Genomic DNA, 26,625 nt, shown 5'->3' with positions numbered 1-26,625 from the left:
AGTCCTGTAAGTCCGGGTAAGTCCAGGACCCCAGCTCCAGCTCAGTCTCTCTGGGTCTCTGGATTAACTCACTCCAGAAAGGCTAAGGCCCAGGACAGGCACCTGAAAGAAAGTGCTAGATGGACCCCAGCCCCTTATTACAAACCCCATACCCCAGTTCGATGGCCCTCAGCCCAAGGGGAGTCCAGGGAAGGGAGTGAATAGGAACAGAGTCAAGGGCACAGGCCAGGGCACTCCTCCCCCCAGGACCTCGCTTTTGCACATGCAGGAGCCAGTACGGGAGGCTCCAGGCCAGAGGGAATGGTCTCACCTTGAGAGACCCTAATAGAAAGGCTGTCAGGTGCCACTGATGAGGGTCAAGACAGGGTACAAAGAGCAGGGAGAGAGAAAGGCCAGGCTGGAAGGGACCGAGGGCAGAAGGCAGGAGTGCAGAGAGTGCAGGGAATGGTGGTCAGGCCAGGCTGCTCGCCCATGATGCCCCTCTGGTTTCCCCCTATGGGGTCTGAATAGGACGGAAAAGCTCAAGGGCATGTGGTGGTGTTTGGGAGCCCCTGGCAGGCCCCAGAAGGGACTGGGGTTGGGGGAGGCTGCACTCACCCGCGAGGGGTCTGCTTTATCCAGACATGATGTGTTTGACAAAGGCTGGGAAGGGAGACAGAAATCAGTCACCACACGTGGCCCCTCTCAGCCACTTCTAAACTTCCCACCACCCTTTCTACTAACTGATTCTTTCTCTCCTTTGGGTTGATGGGGGAGAAGCAGGAAGAAGAGACCCAACCTCTGCTCTGTGTCTTCTCAGCTGAGACACCGGACAGAGATGAAAGGAGCTACATTTTCTCTGCTAATCCCCCCAACCTTGAGAAAGGAGCCAGCATTGCCCCATTGCTCAGATGAGAAAACTGGCACTCAGAGAAGGTAAGTGACTTGATCCAGGTCACAGAGCTGGTCTGTCACAGAGCTATCTCCAGAAGCCATGCTCTTTCCATCACACTATGCTGTTCAGTCCAAGGATGGAAAAGAACATCCATCGGGAGCTCGCCAACACCCATCTAGCCTCTAATTCCTGGATCCGTCCTGTTCTGCAGACCCGTCCGGCCCAAACTGTGCCCGCCCTCTCCAGAGGTCCATGGAAGTGAGGCATGATGGGATACCTTCGTAATTGATACAGCCATTGGCATCCTCTTGTCCCGCCAACAGCTGCTCCACCTCAGCCTCGGTCATCTTCTCTCCTGGGGTGGGGGCAGGAGGCTCGGAATTACACATGGTAAAGGAGGGACAGGCCAAACCCAAGCACCCCCTCAAGTCTCAAGTCCCAAGTCTCCCTGGATCTGGGAACTGGACATCCAAGCTTTGCAGGGAGAGCCAAGGGTCTTAGATCTTTCCTACTCCCCAAGGCCTCTTCCTCTGTCCTACAGCCAGCACTGAGGGGGTGGGGGACCAGGGCCCCCGTGATTGAGGCAATCGTAAGGATGGGAGCTCTAGGTCCCATATCTCAGGCCTCAGCCCTGCCCTGCCAACCGGGTCTCCTCTCCTCCCAGCCCAGCTGAGCAGACCCAGCTGGGGGAAGGTTGTTCCTGCAGAGCCTGGGGAGGCAGGGCCCGAATCAGGACGTGATCCTCAGGAGGCGGGGACCCCCACCTACCCCCTACCTATGCCACCTGGGCACTCTCCACCCCTCCCTTCCTCCCCCTCGGGCACCACGAGCCTGCATACCCAGGGTGGCGAGGACATGGCGGAGCTCAGCACCCATGACCGTGCCGTTGCTCTCCTTGTCGAAAACACGCAGCCCCTCCACAAAGTCCTCATAGGTGCCCTGCTCCTTGTTGCGGGAGATGTGCTGCAGAATGGGCAGGAACGTCTCGAAGTCCAGCATCTTGGCATTCATCTCTTGAGGCGGGAAGGAGAGAGGATGTGATGTGAGGAGAGACTCAAGGGGAGCAGCAGGTCCTCAGGGGGCCTCTCCCCGGCTCTCCAGGAGCTCCGACCTCACAGGGAAAACAAGAGCAAGCCCTGGCCACATTCTTTAAGAATCCACTGTCGGAGACTTCCAGAACTCTAGCAAGGGGAGAAGGGTCACCTGGGGAGGGGATCTGGTCTTGAAGAGCTAACACGGGAGAAGAGAAGGAGCCCCAGGGACCTTGGGGCAGACACCAGGAGGTGGAGGCCCAGGCCCATGCTGACCTTCAGGCTTGGGTTTGCCCAGGACACGCAGCACCTCAGCGTTGGTGGGGTTCTGGCCCAGGGCCCGCAGCACGTCCCCGCACTGCCCGTAGGTGATCTTCATCTCTCCAGTCGGCGTCCGGTCAAACAACGAGAAAGCCTCTTTGAACTCTGCAGAGAGATGACCTAATTGCAGCCTCCCCGGGCAGAGGGAGGACAGTGGCCGAGGGCCATCAACCTCCACCCAGGCTGAGAGCGGTCAGTGCGGCTGATAAGACATTTCAGTGTTTGCCCTTGGCCGTCATTCCAGCCCCTCCCTGGAAGCCACACCACGCCATCTTCTGACAACCAAAGGGCCAACCCGGAGCCTCCATGATCTCCATGATCTGCTCCAGGGATCCCTTCTATCAGTTCTGTCACTTCGCCTGAATATCCCCACTGCGCTGCTCTTCCCGCCCACCCTCCCGGCCCTGCTGCAGGGGAGGAGCCAGACTGTCAAAATGGCAGGGAAGTGAAAACAGCCCCAGCTCAGAAGTCCGGATTCCCAGCTTCTCAGCTTCTCAGCGACGTGCAAACAGAGAGAGTAAGGCTTCACCCTCCTCTCCCTTCCCCACTGACCCAGTCAAAGGAGGTGGTTGTGCACAGAGGCCCTTTCCAAAATGGTAAGACCTGTTCAAGAGTCAGGGGACAGTGCTGTCTGTTCCTGGCCAGTCGGACCACCCCGGCTCTGCCACTGACCTGGATGCGGCCTTGAGCAAACAGCTCACCTCGGTGGGCCCTCCTTTGTTTTAGCTCTAAGTGCGGACATCATGTCTACTGGAGTGGGTTGCTGGGGGGATTATGAAATGTGCAAGCGGCTGTCTAGCACATGGTAAGGGAATCAACAAAGGGTGGTTATTATTGTTTCCCTAGTTCTGGAGCCGGCTTGGAGCTCTAGGGGCTAGACGCCCGGAAGGTACCAGGGCAGGTCTCCAAGGAGCAAGGTCAAATTCAGGCACTTCTGGGCCCTTTGAAAAGAACCTTAATTCCTCATGAATGTGGATTCAACCAGTTCATTACTGGGGATAATTTGGACTGGGACTAGCAGAGAAATGGTTTGACTAAATGGATTAACAATATAAACCGAAGACTGTATGAACCACTTAGGAAAAAAGCTGCTTTTAATCCTCACCAAGTACTCTAGAAACAGGTATCCCTTAGAGACTGCCTACGGATTATTTACAAATCATTTCACATATCAAAGCCGTTCCCCAAAATGTTTATTTGCAAGCCTTTATTAGCCTTTGTAAGAATTTAAAAGATACAAAACCACATGTCTTTCAATTACTGAATAATTAAGTTCAAATTCCATTTCCATTGCTTACTAGCTGTGAGACGTTGGGCAAGTAAATATTTAACCTCCATAAACCTCTTCTCCTCTATAAATGGCACCTACCACATAGGGTTCTTATATTACATTCAAATTAGATACAATAACGTATATTAAAAATCTTTTTTTTTTAGTATATGCGCTGCCGAAGCGAGCACACGTATATTAAAAATCTTAACAAAATGTCCTGTGTATAGTAAATGTTCAAACAGTGCTGCTAGTCTTATCTTATTGCATTTAATCTCAATTTTACCACTTAACTATGTGATTCTGGCCAGGTTACTTAAACCTCATTGACCTTCATTTCCTCCTTTGTCAAAAGGAAATAACCCCTTCCTCACAGTTTTGTTAGAAGAATCTAATTTTTTTCTTAACTTTTAAAGAAATTAGCATGGCTTCCGGCACAAATTCAGTGCTCAATAAATATGTTAGTTGAAACTGAACTCAGAACTTTTCTTAAAAAAAGATTTTACTTATTAAACAAAGAGAGAGAGCATGAGTGGTGGGGAGGGGCAGAGGGAGAGGGAGAAGCAGGTTCCCCACTGAGCAGGGAGCCCAATGCAGGGCTCGATCCCAGGACCCTGGGATCATGACCTGAACCAAAGGCAGACACTTAACCAACTGAGCCACCCCGGTACCCCTGAACTCAGACTTTTTAATCTTCTAGTTCATGTGGAAGAGTGAGGTCAGATTTAATAGGAGAAGGAGCCTCCTCATAAAAGAATATAATGATCTTTAACAGGAGGGTGGAACATGAGAAGGAAAGCAAAAGAACTGTGACCTATGATTTGAACACTTACACCAGACTAAGCTCTGAGCTGATAACATCTAAATCTTTTCTTTTTATTTCATTTTGGTTTTTTTTTTAATTAACATATAATGTATTATCTGTTTCAGGGGGTCAGGTCTGTGATTCATCAGTCTTACACAATTCACAGCACTCACCATAGTACATACCCTCCCCAATGTCCATCACCCAGTCACCCCATCCCTCCCACCCCTGAAACGTTGTCTAATCTTTCAAAAACCTTATGTTATAGGTATAATTATCATCATTTATAGACCAATGCACACGTGACTTCTGGTCAACTATTCAAACACCAAGAAAATAGTGAGGAGGAAGGAGGAGGAGGGAAGGACCTGCTGTACCCACTAATGCTCCAGCCCTCTGCAAAGCCTGGTATACACATAAACCCCAAACACTCAAGATTAGGGCTGCTACTAGATTGAAGACAAAGCCAGTGTGATCTTGGGGTATACGAGAGGCAATATTCATGGGCTCAGAAGAAACCTCTTCTCAAAACTCTGTAGTAGTCTGGTCCTTGCTAGAGCAATGACCGAAGGTGGTAATCCCTACCTGTAAGAATATGGAAATCTGGGCGCCTGGGTGGCTCAGCTGGTTGAGCATCCAGCTCTTGATTTCCACACAGGTCATGATCTCACTGTCATGAGATCGAGCCCTGCCTCCTAGCTCCGTGCTCAGCGGGGAGTCTGCTTCTCTGCTTCTCCCTTTCCCTCTCTCCCCCTTCTCCCCTCGGATGTTCCCTCTTTCTTGAATGAATAAATAAATCTTCCAATTTTAGTATATGTGCTGCCGAAGCGAGCACAATAAATAAATCTTTAAAAGAGAGAGAGAGAGAATATGGAAATCCAGAGAGGAACCAGTAAGTCAGTCAAGAGTTAAAAACTAGTTTCTACAAAAAAAAAAAAAAAAAAAAGCATTGAAATAAAACGGGGCCATAAAGCTAAGACCGGATTTGATAACTATCTTCAAATAGAGGATATCTAAAGGGTGCCGAATAGAGTCACAGAATTTCTGAATTGAAACGAACCAAATATTCTTACTTTGCAGATAAGAAAATCAAGGTTCAAAAAAGTGACTTGCCAAAGTCTCATGGCCAACAGTGGCAGAATTAGGGCAATAATAAAATCTCCTGATTCCAAATAACATTCTTTCTAGCACAAAATGAGAAAAACATCTTCAGCTTCATCAAAGAGCAAATGAAGAGACAGCAGGAGTAAAATTCAAATAGAAACTATTCCGATCCAGAAAAAGGGACAACATCTTCAAGATCAGAGGAAGGACAGACTGAAATGAGTTAGACCACAGCCCTGAAAATCTTCATGGAGAAAGGAGGTAACCAGCTGCCCCAGTTGGCTTTGATCATGATTCCCATTTGGGAAATAAAAAAATTTTTATCATTAATTGACTCTCTAGTCTTCATGGGTACCACCATGCTTGTATCTACACACAAGTATATATATAACTAAAATGCATTTAAATCAACTTTAAGTATTTTATAGCAAACTATTGACTGAAAGCGAATGTCCACAGGGTATTGCAAAAGCCAGATTAAATTCACTAGTTTCAAAATGCATCTGCTAGTTCTCAGGCCCTATTTGTGAATAAATTGGTATCACTTTTTGGGAAGGCAATTTCACAATAACTATTACAATTTAAAGTGTAAGTATCCTTTGACCCACTTCTAGAAAGTTCCCCTGGGGAAAGCATGTTGATAGCTCCCAATTGGAAATGATCTGAATGAAGGTCTATCATTTTCAGCCTGATTCAATCAAAAGGTACATAAAGCTATGTAATTCTTTTAAAAAATGAAGTAGAACTGTTTGTTAACTATAAAAAAACACCAAGGTATGTTGGGGTGCGTGGGTGGCTTAGTCAGTTAAGCATCTGCCTTTGGCTCAGGTCATGACCCCAGAGTCCCAGGATGGAATCCCACATCGGGCTCCCTGTTCGGTGGGGAGTCTGCTTCTCCCTCAGCCCCTCAATCTACTCGTGCTCTCTCTCTCTCTTTCTCAAATAAACAAATAAAATCGTTATAAATAAATAAAAGATACCAAGGTTATCTTGTTAAATAATATATACTAAATATCAATAATCCCAAATATGTATTAAATAAAAGACACAGGAAATTCTCTATCACATGACTCAATTTGTGTAAATTTTCTACATACATACTTGTATACCACTATATATTTTTCCTGAAGAACACATAGGCCTATTAACAGTGGTTATCTTCGGAAGAGGGATCAACATGACAGGAAAGCAAGAGGAAAATATTTTTATTTTTTATTTACTTTTAAATAGTATATGAGTTTTTGCTTTTGTTTTACCATGTGCTGGTATGGGCTTACTTTTTTTTTTTTTAAGATTTTATTTATTTATTTGACAGAGAGAGACAGAGTGAGAGAGGGAACACAAGCAGTGGGAGTAGGAGAGGGAGAAGCAGGCTTCCCACTGAGCAGGGAGCCCGATGTGGGGCTTGACCCTGGGATCATTCATTACCAAAGTCTCAGTCTTAATGACTGAGCCACCCAGGCGCCCCATACTTTTTAAAATCTAGTAAGTGTCTGGGTGGCTCAGTAGGTTAAGCATCTGCCTCAAGCCCATATCATGATCCCAGGGATTGAACCCCGCATTGAGCCCCACATCCAACTCCCTGCTCAGCAGGGAGTCTGCTTCTCCCTCTCCCTCTGCTCCTCCCCGCTGCTCGTGCTCTCTCTCATGCTCTCTCTCTTTCTCTTTCAAATAAATTAATTAAGAAAAATAAAAAGTAAGGGTGCTTGGGTGGCTCATGGCTCAGTCTTCTGCTCAGGTCATGATCCCAGGGTCTGGGACTGCTGAACCTGTTTCTCCCTCTACCCCTGTCGTGCTCTCTCTCTCTCTTTCTCTGTCAAATGAATAAATAAAATCTTTTTTTTTTAAGATAAGGCTAAATGAAAGCAATTATTATTAATAAATAAGTAGTAAAATTTCACACCTTTTAAAAAAGAAGTAAATAAACTAAAATACAGTAGGTGTTTAAAATCAAGGGGTTGGGGCCCCTGGGTGTCTCAGTGGGTTAAAGCCTCTGCTTTCAGCTCAGGTCATGATCCCAGAGTCCTGGGATCAAGCCTCGCATCCGGTTCTCTGCTCAGCAGGAACCTGCTTCCCCGCGCTCTCTCTCTGCCTGCCTCTCTGCCTGCTTGTCATCTCTGTCTGTCAAATAAATAAATAAAATCTTTAAAAAAAAAATAAAATCAAGGGGTTGGAGCAGATGACCTTTCAAGGTTCCTTCTAACTCCTATGTTTTTATGTCCTAGAGGCATGTGGTGGGGAAAAGAGAGGGGTAAGTTGCAACGGCAATGAGCCCCAGCTATAAAGCAGACAGAACATGAGGAAACATTCTATTCTCAAAACACCAGACTCCTGCCGGAAAGGGGCAACAGTCAGGTGGGAGGGTAGGTGATCTGGAGGCTTGTCTTGAAGCTGCACGTAATGGCGCTTCATAGAACATTTGCGAAAACAAATTGTCTTCCTCAAAGATGGAGAAGGGTTGGTGATGGGGATCACAGGTGCACTAGACACCCCCAAGTCACCATGAGCCCTGTCGCCATGAGCAGAGGAGCGTCTCAGCAGGCTACAGGATGACAGGAGAGGATGCCAGTGACCTGAGGAGGGCTTTCCTATAACCGGAACAGAAACAAAGTTTCTAAATATCATGAATAGCGGTTTTGCTGGTGGAGGGGAATAAAGACCTGTTTGCTGTGCATCTATTAGGTGCCAGGCAGTCGGGCAGAACAGTTGAGAACCAGGTCTGCAATCAGGTTGCCTGAGTTTGAGTCCTGGCTCTACCACCAGCTGGCCGTGTGAGACCGGGCAAGCTACGAAACTTGTCTGTGCCTCAGTTTTTCACAGTAAAATGGGCGCAACAATAGTTCCTACCTCCTGCAGGTGTGGTGAGAATTAAGTGAGTTAATCCACATAAAGTGCTTAAGTCATCACATATCCTGGGTGAAAATGAGCAAACATGGGTGAGCGATGATGAGCACGGGGATGACTATGACCCCGTCCTCCTCCTCCAGGGAAGGGCGACAGAGGGTGTCCTGGGGAAGGTGCGGCTGTTCGTACTCACCTTCGATCTGGTCGGCGGTGAAGTCTATCTGTGGGGAAGGAAACACAGGAATGAGGCCTGAGACAGCCAAAGGATCCCAGAGGGAAGCAGAAGTGGCTTCCACCACAGTGGGGGGGAGGGACATCCCACAGGCCACCAGTGGGGGGGCGGGGAGGAGACAAAGGGCAGAACCCCAGTCTCCTGACAATGAACTACTACAATCAGCTATCAAAGATTGCAGCCATCAGAGCTCCCTACCACGCATGAATGCATGAATGATGGCATTCATTCCCTCTGAACGAGAGGGAAAGAGAGACAGAGAAATACTCCGGAGAACTCTAGAACCTACGCTCACTCCCCATGGTGATCTCTTGCGGTCAAATGTAAATTGCTCATGCTAACTGGCCAGAAACTGCCCTCACTTTCAACCCAACTCCACCATCTGCCCACAGTCAGACTTCTTCTCCCTTTGGGCACCCACCACTTCCCACCCTCGGCCTCCCTTTCCTCCCCCCATCCGTTCCCCACCCTTTTCCTCAGGACATGTCCCTCTTGGGCATCCAGGCAACAAGTCTCACTTAAGGCACCCTCGAAGTTTCCTAACTATTCCTCAGTCCGGCCTCTAGGGGTGCCCAGGCCTCCCAAAGCCAGGGTTCCCCCCACCCAGGGCAGGGATTTTTGTTACTGTTCACAGAGATGCCTGGCACAGAGCAGACACTCAAAAAATATTTGTTGAGTGAAGGAACAAATTTTGGATTCGCCCCCACAAGACATAATAATTCACTGCTGAGTACAGAAGAGGCAGGTGGGAAGTTCTGAAAATGAATGACAATGAACAAGCATGAGTCATCATTGTAATTTGGGATTTTGCGTGTTACTTCATTGTCCTTAATCTGCCACCACCCCGCTTCCCCCCCATCCCCTCTTGGGGGGGTGGTAACCAGCCTTGGCGCCTCTTTTCCACAGAGGGGCATTTCTAGTCGTAACTCTGCAGCTTGTGCTCTGCCCCCTCAGGCAACTCCCCCTCCCTAATGAGGACCTCCAGGGTGGTTGGAATGAGCTAGAAGGAGCTAGAAGAGTGGAGGGGTTACACAGGGTTGAGAAGGAAACTAGCCGTGACCAGGACCAGGCTTGGCCGTAAAGATACCCCTGAAATAGGGTAAAGGATGCTTTGCACGAACTCTCCGAGAGAACGGTGCGGTTGCTTTGCCTTGTAACGCGCTAAGCCCCAGGAGTAAATGTGTAAGAGAAATGAATATAAAAACATAAAATCAGAATCCATGGTCATAACCACCCATATTGAGCTTAAGTTCACTTTTTTGTTCTGTCTTTTTGAGCAGAGTTTTCAAAGCAAAGGAACCAGAGAAGCACAATAATAAGAAATCATATCCTTCCAATCATGAAGGATACCTCCTTTATTTTTATTTATTTTATTTTTTTTAGTTTAGAGCCATTTCAACAACCCTCAGGATTGAGAGATCCAGATGTGGGAAAGAAGTCTGCGACCAGGGGAGAGAGGGTGGCGGAGTGGGTGGATGGAGGGAAGTGATGGGTCAAAGAGAAGGCTCTGATCTGAGACCACTAGGCAGCTGTCTCCTGGGCCAGGCTGCCCCACAGGAGGAATGCATTATCAGAATAAGGGCATCCTGATGGAGGCAGGGGAGAGTCAGTTTTTCTTCTGAGGCTCCACCCATAGTGGGAGTAATGAGTGACCCAGGTACTTCAAGGTCTTTTTTTCTTTTTTTAAAGATTTTATTTATTTATTTGACAGAGAGAGTAAGAGACACAAGCAGGCAGGGCAGCAGAGGGAGAGGGAGAAGCAGGCTCCCCACTGAGTAGGGAGCCCGATGCGGGGTGTGATCCCAGGACCCTGGGATCATGACCTGAGCCAAAGGCAGTCGCTTAACCGACTGAGCCACCCCGGCGCCCCTACTTTCAAGGTCTTACACAATTGCCTCCACGTGGACCATAATCAAGCCCAGGGACGTGCAACTGCCTCCATCTCTTGGCCGAGCCAGTGATGCTTGACCCTGACCTTTGTTGGGATTACTATAGATCAACCCCAGGGGTCTCGGCACAAGGGCAGGGTCTCCTGGTCTGTGGGTGCAGGGAGGAATCCTGAAAGGGCTAGGGAGGGTCACCCAAGAATTGGAGCCCGGAGGTTCGGTTTCCCTAACTTCTTGTCATGGAACCCTGTCCTGAGCTCTTACTTTGATCTGATCCCTCACCACCCCCAGCCCTGCCCTCGTGGCTATCCCCAGGGGCCCACCACTCCCAACCTGTTATTAATAGCTCTTCATACCAGTAGCACTTGACCTCTTAACATTCTGGTGCCAAGGCTTAGAACTGCTTCACTCTCCAGAGGCTTCTGACCCCTCCTTCCCGGCCCCTCCCAGTTCCATTCCTTCAGCAGCTGGGCCAGATAGCTGGGAGGCCTGAAGTGACTGAGTCATCTGGCAGGGCTCATAGACCAGCAGCAGGGAGAGGAAACTTCCAAGGGTGAGGGGAGCAGGGCCGGCAGAGAGAACCAGACCCCATTCCCTCACCAGGTTAGAGGCAGGGTCTCAGCCTGGGATGGGCCTGTCCACTGCATATCCCAGGCAGGAGCCCTGGCTGAGGCCACAGAAGGAGGGGGACCACTTTGGTAGGGGAGAGAGGGAAACAGGCTCCTCTCCCCTTATCTAGAGCCTCTCTGCCCCCAAGACCTACTCACTGCAAGGGTCTTTGCGAACAAAGCCTTTCCCAGACCTCCGGCTCCCTCACTGCTTTTCGCCACTTACTCCAGGTTGCGCTGGTGACTATCATTATGTGTCTTTTCTCCAGAAAGATAGCGCGCTACCTCTGAGGAAAGGGTCAGTCTCTTTCTCTTCACTATGATGGCTCCCACAGCGCCTTAAAATTTAAGGCTGAATGGTTGGTTGGTTGTACCTCCCTGCCATCCCCGACTCTGCTGGGTCAATCTGGGGTGACAGAGAGGGCTTCCTCAGAGCCCTGAGGGGAAAGGACTACAACCCCAAATACCCCTCACCAGCCCCAACGCCAGCTCCACCACCTCGGGCACCATGATGGGGGGCGTGGACCACCACCGCCCTCAGCCCAGTCCAGCCTCCAGGAAATAGAGCTCTACGGTCCAGGACAGTCAGAATCCTGAATGTCATCCCCACGTCCGTCCCAGTGTCTAAGCTTCACTCACCTTTACACTCTTGGGGTCAAAGGCAGGTTCCTTGGGAGGCTCAGGAGCTGGGGCTGGGGCTGGGGCGGGGGCTGGGGCAGCCTTGGCCGCTTCCTTCTTAGGCTCAGGCTTCTTGGGAGGCATGTTGTCTCGTTGGGATCTTCGGTGGAGATGGGAGCTAGGAAGGAATCGAGATGTGGCGCCTGGGAGATGAGACAGGAGACTGGACTGCCTCCCTCCCCTTTTATCCTGGGCAGCAGCCCCCACAGAGGGGCTGGGTGAGAGCAACAGCAACTGGTCTGACTATAAAAGGAAGAAACACCAGCAGGGTACAGCTGACAACTGTGTATTGTCACCAGGTTTGGGACGACGAGCCTCCCCTCCCTCCACACCTCACACTCCTCCTGGCCTCCACCTCTGGGACCGGCTGACCCCTTCCTGCCAACGGCTGGAAACCCAGAGGGGCCAGGAAAACAGACCCTCTCAAAAATGCCAGAGTCCAGCCAGAGAGATGAGCTGACTTGAGCAGTTGATAACCCTCACACAAAGCCCAGGGGAGGGTAAGGCTTTTTTTAGCCCCTCCTGAGCAGAGGCAACCCACTGCACATTCCTTTTAAGCCAGCCTCCTCTAAGCTGAGAGCTACTCTGAGGCCTCAGCTCTGCCCTGAGGCTCAGCTCTCGGGCCTGGAGCCCCGAAGCAACAGCTGGTCCGGCCAACCCACACCGTCCCCACACCCTCCCAGTCCACAGGATGAAGCCCTCCATCCTCCAGAGCAGGCATCCCAGGAGCACCACAGACCTCGGATCCCTGGGCTGACCACCGCCACCAGTAACCTCAATCATGCATTCAACAAGTACTGGGCGCTGAACCTGCGCCTGGGGGGCTGGGGTGAGAGGCAGGGAGGGGTGATTAAGAGTCAGTGTGACTGGAGGTCAGAAAACTTGGGTCTCGTTGTCGCTATACCTCTACTTCACTCTGTGCCCCTGGACTCTGTGTGTGGGCGTGGGTGTGCATGTATATAAGTGTGCATGTGTGTGTACGTGTAGGGCCCACTGTGTACCAGGCACTGTTAAGTGCTAGAATATAAAGTCTGCTCCTTCCCCAGGCTCCATTTCCCAGATCTTTCCGAGTTAAAAGGGCCCTTAGCGTTGGTCTCATCCTACCTGCTTTTGTAGGTGAGGAATCTAATGCCCGGAGAGACTTTTCAGTGGCCTGGAGACATTCAGCCATTTAGAGGCAGAGCTGAGCTGGCTAATTCTGGCTCCCCGTGCGGTGCGTGGAGCTCTGCCCCCCGCCCCCTCCTGCGGCTCCTAGAGCCTAGGTGTGCTCTCACCACTGGTAAGCAGAGAGGCCTTCAAAGGAAACTGAGGCAGGAAAGAAGCCAGAACTTGTCTGAGGAGATACTAGTGAGAGCAAGACCTGAACCCCGGACAGCACTGGCCCTGGCCGGGACAGCAGCCCTTGGCCCTTTCACCTCACCCCATTTCACCCCTCTTCTGCCTCATCTCCTCTGTGCCTTCTGACTTGGTGTTCCCTGCTTCTAGGGGACTCGGCTTGCACCCTTCCAGTTTCCCTATCTTTCCCTTCCCTGACTTCCTCATTCCCCAGGGGTTGGGAACTCAAGTTACTGCTGGTGGTGAGGAAGGAGGAAAAAGGAAGCCCAGCCTCTCCTCTCCTCTCCCCCACCGCACCCCCTCCCCGGGCTAGGTATGCTGTGGGGTTTGCAAAGATACACAAACTGGTGTTTGGTGGAAAGCTGCAAGCCGGAAGCTGGAAGATCCAGACACCAGTCGTGACTTTGCCAGCCACTCCACCTCTCTGGACCTCAGCTTGCTTCTCTCTAAACTGAGAGATCATGAGGAGCTTTCAGGGTTCAGCAGATACCCCAGGCTCCCTTAACTTGCTTGCGGCTATAAGGGACGCACAGAGGCCAGGTTGGGAGCTCCCCTTTCCATTTCAATCAGCACCACTCCTGTGTTTTCCTACACCTGTATCCCACAATCATCAAAGAAATGACTCTGCGATTTAATGAGATGCTCTTTTATATCCCCTTCCAGTTAAGAAACAAGATATTCTAACCATTCTAGTAAGAAGTTCGATCCTCAACAGGCTGAGTCAGGAGTTTCCTTTTCTTTCATTTATCTTTTTTCCTTTTTTCTTTCTTTCTGCTTTAATTCTCAGGAGGATCAAAATACCCAGTCTGCTCAGGAACAGAGCTCTGAGGTTAGAGAGCTGGTTGAGCATTTGTAGACATGACAGGGTGTGGGCCTCAGGGACAGGGGGACGTAGGGCTGAATCCTGCATTTGCCATTTCCTAATCTCGGGCCCAGTACCCTAAGGACCCTCAACAGGGGTCAGACGCATAGAGAACTGACATCAGCCCTCATTTCCAGCCGACATTTCCTTATTGTGAGATCTGTATGAAACGATGACGTAAGCAAAGAACCACAAGCCGTCCCTGGCACATTAGAAACACTTAGAACTGTTAATTTCATTCGCTTTCCTAGATGAAGCCAGATGTGTGCTGGGGAGTCTCGAACTTCCTGGAAGGAACTCCAGGAGGGGGGGGCCCTTGGGGGAGGGACAGGTAAGGTGGCAGCAGCTACTGGGATTGTGAGGTGTGGCTTTAGGAGTGAGGACGAGGGGTGGGGGGGGGGGGGCGGCAGCTGGGTACCCATGGTGTGACATATTTGTGGCTCAGAAAGCATGTAGCAGGTCCCTGGGGCCAGGCAGCCTGTCCATCAGCCACACTCACACAAGGAGCCAGCCTGCCTGAGACCTTAGGTGACAAGCACCCCTGCGGGGAAGGAGACACTACTCAAATCGGTTTCTGATTCTCTTTCATCGATATCAGCTAACAGACTCCGGCACTTCAGAAGCAACTAGAGGGGAGTGTGGTTTTTCCAGAAAGAGACATGCCTCAAGAGTCAAGCTCCCCGCCTCTGGCCTTGCTCTTGCCACAAGTCAGGATGCCCACAGGTCAGAAGAGCCCAGGAACTGAAGTCAGAGGTCTCACTTCCACGACCCTCATTCTGCTTCAAGGTCACTGACTTTTACCTTCTTGTCCCTCTAGAGTAGCCGGTGCCAGGTCCTTTGTCATAGGCCTCCTCCTCCAACGCTTGCTGACCAGGCAGAGCAAAGGAAAGAAAGAGCGAAGGACAGAAGCACAGTGTGAAGAGGCAAGTACAGTAGCAGGTACTGGCAGCCTAACCCTCGTCTCTGAGGCCTCTCACGGTTCCCGAGCCAGAGGGGCTCTAGCCCACGGCGACGCTCACGCTGGAAGGACTTCAGACCCAGTAGATGGAAAATGCAGGACGGAATTTCACACAGTCCATTTACAGCCCATGCCAAACCCGGGGACAGACGCATAGAGAACTGACATGAGCCCTCGTTTGGGCTGGGCTTACGCCCGCTCACCCTTCTCCCTTCCCCTCCAACCACGCACATCCTGTGTCCTGCCCTGAAAGAGAGCCATCAGAGGCTCCTGCCTGGGATCAAATGCTGCTGACAGCAGGCCTGGCTCTTAATGCCTTGTCTCTGTCACCCTCCCTCCTCTCCTCTGGCCACCATGGGGCAATGCCCTGGCCAACACGAAACTGTCCCCAGAGAGGGCACTGGGTAAATCAGTCTCTTCTGCAAGTCAGGGGGTAAGAGGGCCCACTCAGAAATCAGACCGCCCGGGTTGGAGTCCTGACTCCGTGGGCTAGGCAGGCTAGTTCACTTGTTTTTTTAAAGATTTATTTATTTGAGAGAGAAAGCACGCATGTGAGTTGCGGCAGTGGGGGGAGGGTGGGTGCAGAGGGAAAAAATCCCAAGCAGACCATTCCCCGCTGAGTTCAGAGCCTTGATCTCATGACCCTGAGACCATAACCTGAGATGAAATCAAGAGTCAGACAATTAAACAACTGAGTGACTCAGGCACCCCTCGCGTTAACTTATTTTATTTATTTATTTTATTTTTATTTATTTATTTTTTTAAGATTTTATTTATTTGACAGAGATCACAAGTAGGCAGAGAGGCAGGCAGAGAGAGAGAGGAAGGGAAGCAGGCTCTCCGCTGAGCAGAGAGCCCCATGTGGGGCTCGATCCCAGGACCCTGAGATCATGACCCGAGCCGAAGGCAGAGGCTTTAACCCACTGAGCCACCCAGGCGCCCCAACTTATTTTTTTTTAAAGATTTTATTTATTTATTTGAGAGAGGGAGGGAGAGCAGAGAGAGAGAAAGAGGAAGAAGCCGACTCTCCACTGAGCAGTCTTGATGTGGAGCTTGATCCCAGGACCCTGAGACCATGACCTGAGCCAAAGGCAGGCGCTTAACAACTGAGCCACCCAGGTACCCCTTGAGTTAACTTCTTTACGTCTCAGTTTTCTTATCTGTAAAATGGGGTGCTAATATAACCTCATAGATTGGTCATGAGGATTATGTGAATTGCAGGAGAGAGAAAGTAGGGGCCAGGAGTGCAGCAAAGAGGCTGCTAGGAAGTCGAGGCAAATCTAAATTTCCATTGTTCTTGGATCCTAGCTGATTGGAATATGGGATCGTTGAGCCCAAGGGTCAAGAAAAGAATTCTTGAGACATTTTACCGTGCAAAAAGAGGTGTTGGGTGACATGCCTAGAACAGTGCCTACGACAGAGCAAGTACCAAAATAGCTGAGCCTGGGTCCTGACTGAAATAGTGTGGCGGCTGCTCCCTCTCCCAAGATCAACAGTGGAGGAATTATACAGAGAAAACACCAAGAAATTAAAAGAACTGTGAGAAACCCCTTGGATGAAGGGTAGCCCTGTTTTGAACTGGTGTGTGTGTGTGTGTGTGTGTGTGTGAAGGGTGGCTTTGGTTTGGGGAAAGATGTGGCCAGGCATGGCTGTGGAATGACCCCCCCCCCCCCAAAAAAAAGGAGTGCTGGGGTTCTGATTTTTTCTCCACTACTGCCCTTAAACATACAGCGATGCCCCATCACCTGTGATTCAGGTGCTGGTTAGGGTAACATCAGGGCCCCGAAGACGCACTGTGCTTGTGAAGAGCTAGTAAAAACATAGGTAAGAGCGACTGAACATTGGACAGTGTTTTCTCCCTCCTACCCTAACTTCTCAGGGCTGGTGAATTGCAATAAATCTCCCCTACTAAATATAAATATTTAGTATTAATAAGTACTAATAAAAGCATTTATACTGAAAGTATTTAGTATTAATAAATACTAATAAAAACATCTCCCTACTAAAGCTGCTCCACTCTGACGGGGGTAAGGGAGACTGTTCTCAGTATCAGGGCTCATTCACCTCCAACCCTTACCCCCTGAGCTCAGAGGCACTGGCTTTCTCTGTTGGACAAGCAACCTATGTGCCCTTAGGTAAAATGACAAGACAGATGAGGAGCACAACTAATCCAAAAGGATACAGCCCACTTGATTACAGATGGTACCTGAAATAGAAATATGACAACAGACAGGCCAAGATTTTAAACAGAGATTAGTAAACATGGCCAAAAGAGATGGAAGGAAATATTACCAAAATTATACAGAACAAGAAGACATAAAGAAGAACCAAATGGAAATATCAGATATGAAAAGTATAATAGTCGAAATAAGAAAAAAAACTTTCATAAAACAAATGATATGTTAGGTCTAAAAAAAATTAATCACTAAAATAGAAAACACAATAGATTTGAAAAGTAGCCATGAGGGACACAGCTGGGAAAAATAGTAGGATATTGAAAGGCAAAAGAAAGAATATCTTCCAGGGGCGCCTGGGTGGCTCAGTGCGTTAAAAGCCTCTGCCTTCGGCTCAGGTCATGATCCCAGGGGCCTTGGATAGAGCCCTGCATTGGGCTCTCTGCTCAGCAGGGAGCCTTCTTCTTCCTCTCTCTGCCTGCTTCTCTGCCTACTTGTGATCTCTGTCTGTCAAATAAATAAATAAAATCTTAAAAAAAAAATAATATCTTCCAGAAGAAAAAAAAGAAAGGTAAAGGAATAGAAGAGCTAAGAAATAGGGGAGATAGAAGTTGAAGGGCTTTGTGGCTTAGAAGCACAATCAGGCTAAGTATACATCTGACAGAAATCTCACCCAAGTTCAGAAGAGGCATGAATAAGGATGTTCTTTGCTGCAGCATGACTTGGGGCTGGAGGCAGAAGCAATGCGGGTCTCCATTACTATATCCAGAAGAAATAGTGATGAGTAAAAAACTGAGTAAGACATAAACCACAATCACAGTTCTATAAATTTAAAATACCTGCATGTAATCTCACTGATATCATATTGCATATGAATGCGCTCAAATGGAAGGTCCAGGGAAAGAAAAATGCTTATTCGCAACGTAGCTAGATAGGTACAAGAATTTATGCTAAAATTGAAGCCTCTCACAATGCAAATTAGTACACACTTTTCTAACATAAATATGCAGATTTTAATCAACAGCATTATGTAAACCGGCTGCAAAAATGACAAGAAAAATTAAAATGTTTGTGGATATTAATAAATTTAGTTGCTTTTCCATTTATGCAGTATCTCCTTGAATTTCGTGTTAGCAATACTGAATTGACACAAGAGTTAGTGAGTTTACTTGACTTGGACATACTTTTTTTTTTTAAGATTTTATTTATTTATTTACAGACAGAGATCACAAATAGGCAGAGAGGCAGGGGAAGCAGGCTCCCCGCTGAGCAGAGAGCCGGATGCGGGACTCGATCCCAGGACCCTGAGATCATGACCTGAGCCGAAGGCAGAGGCTTTAACCCACTGAGCCACCCAGGCACCCCGGACATACTTTTGATACTGAAATAATTCTTTTAAAATAGAGGAAGCAATTTTGTCCATTTGGATGCAAATATTAAAGGAAAATGGGGGTTTTTTGGTACTTGATTTGGTTACTGGAAAATTTTCAAGTATGCCTGGAAAACTTAGATATGTGAATCTACTTTTTCAACTTGAAATTATGAAATCTAAATACAGATCAAGTATTTGTGATGGAAATATAGCATCCAAATAGAGACATGCTGTAAGAAAAAATACATACTGGGTTTTGAAGACTTAGGACAAAAAAAAAAAGAATACATATCTCAATAATTTTTATATTATTTACATGTTGAAATAACACATTGGCTATACTGGGAGAATAAGATATATCATTAAATTTTATTAAGTACACACATACTAGAAGCCTCACTCATTCTTCAAGAACACATACACCAAAAAAAAATACACACTGAAAATATCTGAAGGTCACTTATAGTGAATATTGTTTGGATGGGATGGAGCAATGAGTTAAAAAGGAATAAATAACTAATTAAACAAGAAGCTTGGTATGGACCAGTGATGAAAGAAGGCTATATAACTCAAGGAGAATGATTAACTCAATCTCCTCTAGCGAAGATTCCTTAGGACCAAAGAAAAAGGGAAAAAGCAATGAAAACCTAAAATCTTAGTGACCCTGAAAATCCAGAGAACCACAGGTAAAGGCAGAGAAGGAGTGGAAGGGTCTAAAATCAAAATTTTAAGGGCCATGATAGCACTGGCCCTCTGAGCGCTTTAAAGCATCCCGTCCTACTTCATTTCCTCAGCTGTTTAGCGTAAGTGGCAAGTGCTACACGTTTGGCCCAATCACTCAACAGTCCACCTCAATGGCTGAAACTCATGTCTGCGCCGTGATCAAGGCAGTGCAGCCTAGTGATGGATCTGAGAGCTGAACCATGGGAGGAAGGCATTGGAGGGCCCCAACAGCAGGTGGGTCTTGGAGCCCACCGGAGAATCTAAAGCAGAGGGCAGGACAGCTGGTGTCTGGCAAAGTGATTTATAGTTGAAAAGCAACAGAGAGCAAGTCAGAATCCTCACCAGTCATCCCAACTGCATTCCCCCAGACATCCTGTCAGCTGCAAGGGCCTTTAGAGGCACAGACAGGAGGGGGTGACTTGCCCAAGGTCACACTATGAGTCATGGCAGATCTGAGACTAGAACCCAGGACACTAAGGTGACAGTGGGAGCTGGTAGAGCCGATGCAATTCCCTCGTGGAGAGTCCCGGCCCCCAAGAGGACAAGGAAACAAGAAAGCATCCATGACAGCTGGCCCTGTCACCCACAGCGTGGATGGCTCTCAGTAAGGAAAAAGAGACTCAACACCTTAGCAAGCACTTTTTCTCAGCATTTGAGGACATATTTTTAAAGCTAAAAATAATTCTCTTTTCTTGGTTTCCCTTTCCACCAACTTCTTCTTTTACTTCTCAAATTCTGACTTCCTCCCTAGCACCCCCACCGGTGACTCCTCTGTGGCTAGATCTAATGCTCTTGTCTCTGGGCCTTCTCTGCTGTACTTACCACACCAAAGTTCTGTCACTCACCCTGCTCTCCTGTATCTCCTTTACCCAGATTACTCTCATTCATTCATTCATTCATTCATCCATTCAACTAACGCTGATGACACCTACAGTATGCACATGCTTTTACTAAAATGAGTTAGAGCCCATCCTGCCCCCAAGAAGCTTCCTGTCTGGTCTGGAGGATGCAGATAAATAGTTTGAAGAAAATGATAAATACTCTCACAAAGGTTTTATAGGGCATCACATAACCAAAATAGAATGCATTTCGTTCTACCTGAAAAATCTCAAATTTTTTTTTTAAGATTTTATTTATTTATGAGAGAGAGAGAGCACGAGCAAGGGGGAGGGACAGAGGAAGAAGCAGACCCCTGCTGAGCAAGGAGCCTGACTCGGGGCTTGATCCCAGGATGGTAAGATCAAGACCTGAGCTGAAGACAGACATTTAACTGACTGAGCCACCCAGGAGCCCCTGGAAAATCTCTACGTCCAGCCCCAACTTCTTTCTTAAATTGTTCAAGCTTCACATTTTCTTTTTTTTTTTTTTTAAGATTTTATTTATTTATTTGACAGAGAGAGAGAGAGATCACTAGTAGGCAGAGAGGCAGGCACAGAGAGAGAGGAGGAAGCAGGCTACCCGCTGAGCAGAGAGCCTGATGCAGGGCTTGATCCCAGGACCCTGGGATCATGACCTGAGCCGAAGGCAGAGGCTCAACCCACTGAGCCACCCAGGTGCCCCAAGCATCACATTTTCTATTAACATTCGTTCTTTTCTCACCGGAGGCTGCTTCAAACTCAGTATATTTTGAACCTAGTTCATCACCTACCTCCCAAATCATACACCTGTGACACACAAAACAAACTAACAGCAACAACAGGGTTACTCGAGACAACTATAGTGTAGACTCAAGACTGGCACATAATCACATCTGCGATGAATTTACTGCTGAGCGATTTATGCAGAGAAAAATGAAAGTGTGCCGGGGCGCCTGGGTGGCTCAGTGGGTTAAAGCCTCTGCCTTTGGCTCAGGTCATGATCTCAGGGTCCTGGGATCGAGCCCCGCATCGGGCTCTCTGCTCCGCGGGGAGCCTGCTTCCTCCTCTCCCTCTCTCTGCCTGCCTCTCTGCCTAGTTGTGATTTCTCTCTGTCAAATAAATAAAATATTTAAAAAAAAAATGAAAGTGTGCCTAGGAACTAAAAAGGAGAGAAACAGAGAATCTACTATTCGGTGAACATCCTTTCCAGAGAAGAGAAATATTTTTTATCTAGCAGTCAGTCATATATGTCCCTTCAGAGGAAAAGGAGGTAATAGCCTGCAAGATCATTTGATTCACTCGTTTGGTCCGCCTGCGCTCAGTAAGCAGCCTTCTGCTTGGAATCTAAATGTCCTAAAGAGAAGGAACTGGAGAAAAATATTTCTCACTGTAAAAGAGTAACATGGAACTATTTTCATTTTGCATCTTTTTTTCGGATTCAGCTGATGAGAGAGCAAGCTAAGGGCAAAACAGAAGAGCTGACATCCCGCAACCCACCCCCCTCCAAGGCCCCAGAAGGTGGGATATACACACAGCATTCCTCAGGCACCAGGAGCTGCCCAAGAACAAAGGCAGGGGAAAACAAATGGTCAGCCCATAAAGATCACAGTCGTGCAGAACATGAAACTTCACTATAGTTTGTAACTGTCTTCATGAACGCAATCTTAATAATAGCCAGACCTCCAGGAACCTATAGACTCAATTTCCTGGAGTCCTCGTATCACCTTCACCTCTGTAAAATAGAAAACCCTCTATGATCAGTCATTCCGCACAATCACAATGCAGCTCTTTCTGCCCACAGTCCTGGCCCCCTGCTATAATAAAAACACCTTTTTGCACCGTAAAATGTCTCAAGAATTCGTTCTTGCCCACCAGGCTCAAGGATCCTGTAACCCAACCAGCTAGGATCCAAGAATAATGGAAATTTAAGAGTTGCCTCGATTTCTAGCAGCCTCTTTGCTGCACTCCTGGCCGCTATTCTCTCTCTCCTCCAATTCACATAATCCTCAGCTGTTAGCATAATCTTTCTCAAATTCCATTCTCCTGAAGTCACTCCCCAGCTCAATCACCACCAGCAGCTCCCTAGGTCTATTTTATCAACCAAAAGTCATCAGTTTGGAACCCAAAACTTATCAACTGTTCCCTACACTACCATTTCAACCAAGCTTACACAGACTCTCCTCCAGGCAAGCTAATTTGTTTATCTCCTTCTCTGTGTTTTTGAAGTCTGCCCACCCCCTCCCTGCCATAGGCCAAGTAGCTCATCTCAGAGCGCACCTCAACCGGGATGCATTTCTGATTAGTCTCAACACTTCAGACTGCTTTGATTTGAAATCCCTTTGGGCCTTATGTACAAAACCAGCACGCTCTCTGGTTCCAGAAAAGGAGAGTCAGAAGAGCATCGACTTATGACCAATAAGAGATAACACTGAGTGGTCATGTCTTTTCGTCATTGGATACATTTATAATATCTTAATGACTTTATATTTGTGCAGGGCACTCTACTAGGTAATGGGGAAATCAGGGTAAGCCAAAGTCCCTGCTTTCATGGAATTTCTATTAAACGAATGTAATTAAAATTACCATACATACTACGAAAGGAAAGAACAAAGATGCTGTAAGAGAGAATCATAGGACGGAGCTAATAATTTTGGTTTAGGTGGACAGGGAATATTCTGAGGACATAATATCAAGGCTGAGGCCTGAAGGATGAATTCGATTTAGCCAAAGAGCAAGGGCAAAGTATTTCAGGAAGAAGTAATATGTGTAAAGGCTTCCACTTTAATCAGTCAATATTTTTTAAGCATATACTAAATATATAATGCTTTCCAAAGAGCAATATAGGGAAATATAAGACGATCTTCCCTTAGGGAGATAAGACATAAATCATCTTAATTACATCGGTATGCTCAGGATCCTAGACCAGAACACTGCAGTCTGGGTGGATTAAACAACAGAAATGTGTTTTCTCACAGTTTTGGAGGCTAGAAGTCCATGATCAAGGTGCTAGCCACTTTGGTTTCTTGCTATTTGCCTCATGTGACCTTCCTTCCACCCTCTGAGGTTTGTAGCATGGGCCCTATGAATTAAACTGACAAAAGACAGAGGAACAGAATTTTAAAAATAAGAGTTTAAAAACAAGAGGTGGTTAGGACTTGGGGCTTATCTGCTGTCCTAGCAAACAGCAATAAATTTGTGGAGAAGTGACAAAATAGAGGGGAAAAGTTTTGGCCTCTGGGGTAGGAAGTTATGGAAAGGTAAGTACATGGGGAAACTAATGGAAGAAAGGGTTATTTTGGCACGTTTGTTTGTGCAGACCCAAATCAGTGCCAACTCCTTGTCTCTAGTGATAATGGTTGTTTTCCTCCTGCTGGTACAGAAGAAGGGAGAGGAAGGACCTTCACGAAAGGAAATTTACGTCCTGCTTTTAGGCGGATAGTGGGAAAGCAAAGAACTCTTTTTGTGTTTGCTGCTTCCTAATTGATTTCAGGTCAAAATAATCCTTATGTCAAAGTGACATATTCTGGTCCCCTTCGTGGGAATGTAGAGTATAACAGGGAGATGAGACAAGGCTGAATAAGGAGGCAGGGACTAGACCTGGGAAGGCCTTATAAGAGAAGTTAGGGGTGCTTGGGTGGCTCAGTTGGTTAGGTGTCTGACTCTTGATTTTGGCTCCGGTCATGTTCTCAGTGTCAGAGGATCGAGCCCCTTGTCAGTGGGGCTCTGTGCTGGACATGCAGCCTGCTTAAGACTCTTTATCTCCTTCTCCCTCTGCCCCTCCCCACTTGTGCACTCACTCGTGCTCTCTCTCTCTCTCAAAAAAAAAAAAAAAAAAAGAGTAGTGAACAGGTTTGAGCAATATCCTGAGAGCAATGGGAAATCTTGAGCTGGGTGGGAAGATTTAGGAGGGAGTCCTAACATGATCAGACTTGGTTTTGAGCACAGGTAAGACTAGAGACAGGACGAGACATGAAGGTACATCCAGGGTAAAATTAGTAGGGCTTTTGTCACTAGATGCTAGGGTCAAAGAGAGAGAGAGAGGTTTCAGGTTTGGGCAACAGAAAGGGGGCTAGTACCTTAAATTGGGGTAGGAATGCTTCAAGTATGAGAACAGGGGATGTCATTCTGACCAAGCCCCTGTGAGAGGTCCAGTTGACAGCTAGGCATTTGAATCTGGAATTCTAAGAAGCAGTCTGGCTAGAGATAGAGATTTTAGAACAAATTTACCTTTTTTTTTTTTTTTTTTTTTTGAGAGGGAAATGGGTGCGGAGGACAGAGGGAGGAAGGAGAGAGAGACTCTTAAGCAGGCTTCAAGTCCAGATTGGAGCCCAACGTGGGGCTTGATCTCACAACCCTGAGATCATGACTGGAGCCCAAATCAAGTCAGATTCTTAATTGACTGAGCCACCAAGGTACCCCTGCAATAATTTTAGATGAAAGTAGAGGTGAAGAGAATGGATAGGTTTGCAAAGAAAGAAAGCGTAGGATGAGGAGAAAGCCTAGAACGAGCCCCTGAACCATTCCAATGCTGGGGGCGGGGAGACAAAGGGAACTGATGAAAACAGAGCAGTAGAAGGAAAACTAGGAGACTGTGGTCACAGATGCCAAAAGAAGGGGATGATTTGACCAAGATGGAGAAGGAAACACAGGGGTAAAAGCCTCAAGATCAAGTAACAGAAGAAGAAGACTGCAGCCTCAACAGGGACAAAAGAAGGGTACAGACAAGGGGTACTAGAAGGAATTCAGAATGGTAAGCTTATTGGGGACCATATTTTAGTGCGACCTGCATCTTGGCAGTGATATCAAGTCTAGCTTCTTGAATAGTTCCCTAAAAGCTGCCTCCGAATCTGACTGAACATGAAACAGACCAACAGGCAGGCTAAGGAGAAGAGTTAATTTACCATGTTTGGAATAATGCTTATTGCAACCCAGATCTGCTCACTAGCTAAACATATGTGGATAATGGATGACAGACAGCAGGATGCCCAAGTGGTTGCTGGATGGCAAGTTTAAGTAGGTCAATCAGGAACACAGAAGGAAGTAAAAATGCTTTAAAAGATCCCACCAAAGCACAACTTCAAACAATGTGGCCTTGCTGTGGATGAGCAGAAAACCACAATAGTTGTACTAGCCCAGTGAAGAACACTTAGAAAAGATGCTTTTGGGGGGGGGGGGGAGGCACATTAAGCAAATTCTAAGCTTTAGAGACAGAACGCCAAGCATCACTGTCTCTTTATTTTTTTTAAAGATTCTATTTATTTATTTGACAGTGAGAGAGATCACAAGGGGGGGGGGAATCAGGCTCCCCGCTGAGCAGAGAGCCTGATGTGGGGCTTGATCCCAGGACCCCAAGACCATGACCTGAGCCGAAGGCAGAGACTTAACCCATTGAGCCACCCAGGCACCCCATCATGGTCTCTTTAAATGCTGACTCTAGATAAACATTTTCACGCAAAAAAATGTCATTATGTATGCTGCATTGTAAGTTCCTACATTCAAGTTGACAAGAATCTCTTGCACAAGTACAAGACTTTTCATGCAGCAGGTTGTGTGAAAAAGAGCACAAGGTTAGCATGAGCAATGTCATGTGACAATTTAAAATGCATATACAACTTTAGTCTACTTTAATAGAAGCCATCCAGATAGGAAAAGCAATAGTCTCATCGTTCTCTGCATTTATCAGAATAAATGTGGAGTGTTGCATTCAGTTCGAAGCATCAAATTTTAAGGGTTCTATCTCTTATCCTTCTCTTTCTTTGCATTACCATTACTAGATTCTCATCTCCTGCCTGGGAGGTTGTTTCCAAAGATGGTCCAGAAATCAATCGCTCAGGGGCACAAGGCTTTTGCAGCTCACTTTGCTACTCCTCCCATCTAGAGGTTGAATCTTCTTCTCCCCCTTGAATTCAGGTTGGCCCTGTGTCTTGCTTTAATCAACCAGAAGTGATGGGGTGTGACTTACAGACCTAGGCCCAAGACAAGTGATTTTCAAAAACCGTTTTCATGGGCGCCTGGGTGGCTCAGTGGGTTAAGCTGCTGCCTTCGGCTCAGGTCATGATCTCAGGGTCTTGGGATCGAGTCCCACATTGGGCTCTCTGCTCGGCAGGGAGCCTGCTTCCCTCTCTCTCTCTCTGCCTGCCTCTCTGCCTACTTGTGATCTCTCTCTCTCGGTGTCAAATAAATAAATAAAATCTTAAAAAAAAAAAAACAAACGCTTTCATCATCCATCAAACCCCCAAATTTTACTAGCTCCCTAGTTCACACATTTTGGGGGGAGAGGGAATAGGAAAGAAATCTGCGAGAGCCTACTATGTGTGTTAGACATACCAACACACATCAATGCATTTAATTTTTAGTCTTTTTTTTTTTTTCAAACTAAGGAAATACAAGTTCAGAGATGTGACTTGCTTAAGGACCTAAAACTAGTTAGCGCCAGAGGTAAAATTCAAAATCAAGCCTCCGGATTTCCCAACACATCACAAACACACCTCCGGATTTCACAACACACTGCCTTTCCTATCAGGAATAAAAATTTCTGCCTGCTTTCTGAGATTTTCAATGATCTGGTCACCTAAGTAATTATTTTCCAGTTAATGCCTTAACTCTTAGCAGACTGATCTGTTTCTCTTCACTTACCAGTTTTCTTTTCTAATTCTACCCATACCTCAGAGTCCAGTTTAAGTCTCCCTTT

At 47.3% G+C, this 26,625-nt stretch overlaps 1 protein-coding gene across 5 annotated transcripts; it reads right to left on the bottom strand.

Moving 5' to 3' along the window:
* Positions 1–26,625, bottom strand: MYL4 (myosin light chain 4). Of its 5 annotated transcripts, XM_045985812.1 has the most exons (10): positions 26,571–26,608; positions 12,928–12,997; positions 12,393–12,477; positions 11,615–11,771; positions 8,443–8,470; positions 2,182–2,331; positions 1,714–1,887; positions 1,152–1,229; positions 598–642; positions 1–102 (listed from the first exon to the last, which is right to left on the bottom strand). In XM_045985812.1, exons 3-9 carry the CDS (start codon positions 12,434–12,436, stop codon positions 614–616), a joined length of 660 nt encoding a protein of 219 aa, XP_045841768.1. In that variant the 5' UTR covers positions 12,437–12,477; positions 12,928–12,997; positions 26,571–26,608; the 3' UTR covers positions 1–102; positions 598–613. The 5 variants fall into 5 exon arrangements, with proteins under 5 accessions (XP_045841768.1, XP_045841767.1, XP_045841769.1 ...); XM_045985811.1 differs by lacking the exon at positions 12,928–12,997 and having other exon boundaries at positions 26,571–26,621; XM_045985813.1 differs by lacking the exons at positions 12,928–12,997; positions 26,571–26,608 and adding an exon at positions 14,652–14,685.

This window comes from Meles meles, chromosome 18 (genome assembly GCF_922984935.1).
Source record: "Meles meles chromosome 18, mMelMel3.1 paternal haplotype, whole genome shotgun sequence".
NCBI lineage: Eukaryota > Metazoa > Chordata > Mammalia > Carnivora > Mustelidae > Meles > Meles meles.
The sequence above is the reverse complement of the archived record's forward strand: the minus strand, read 5'-3'. Positions and strand labels throughout refer to the sequence as shown.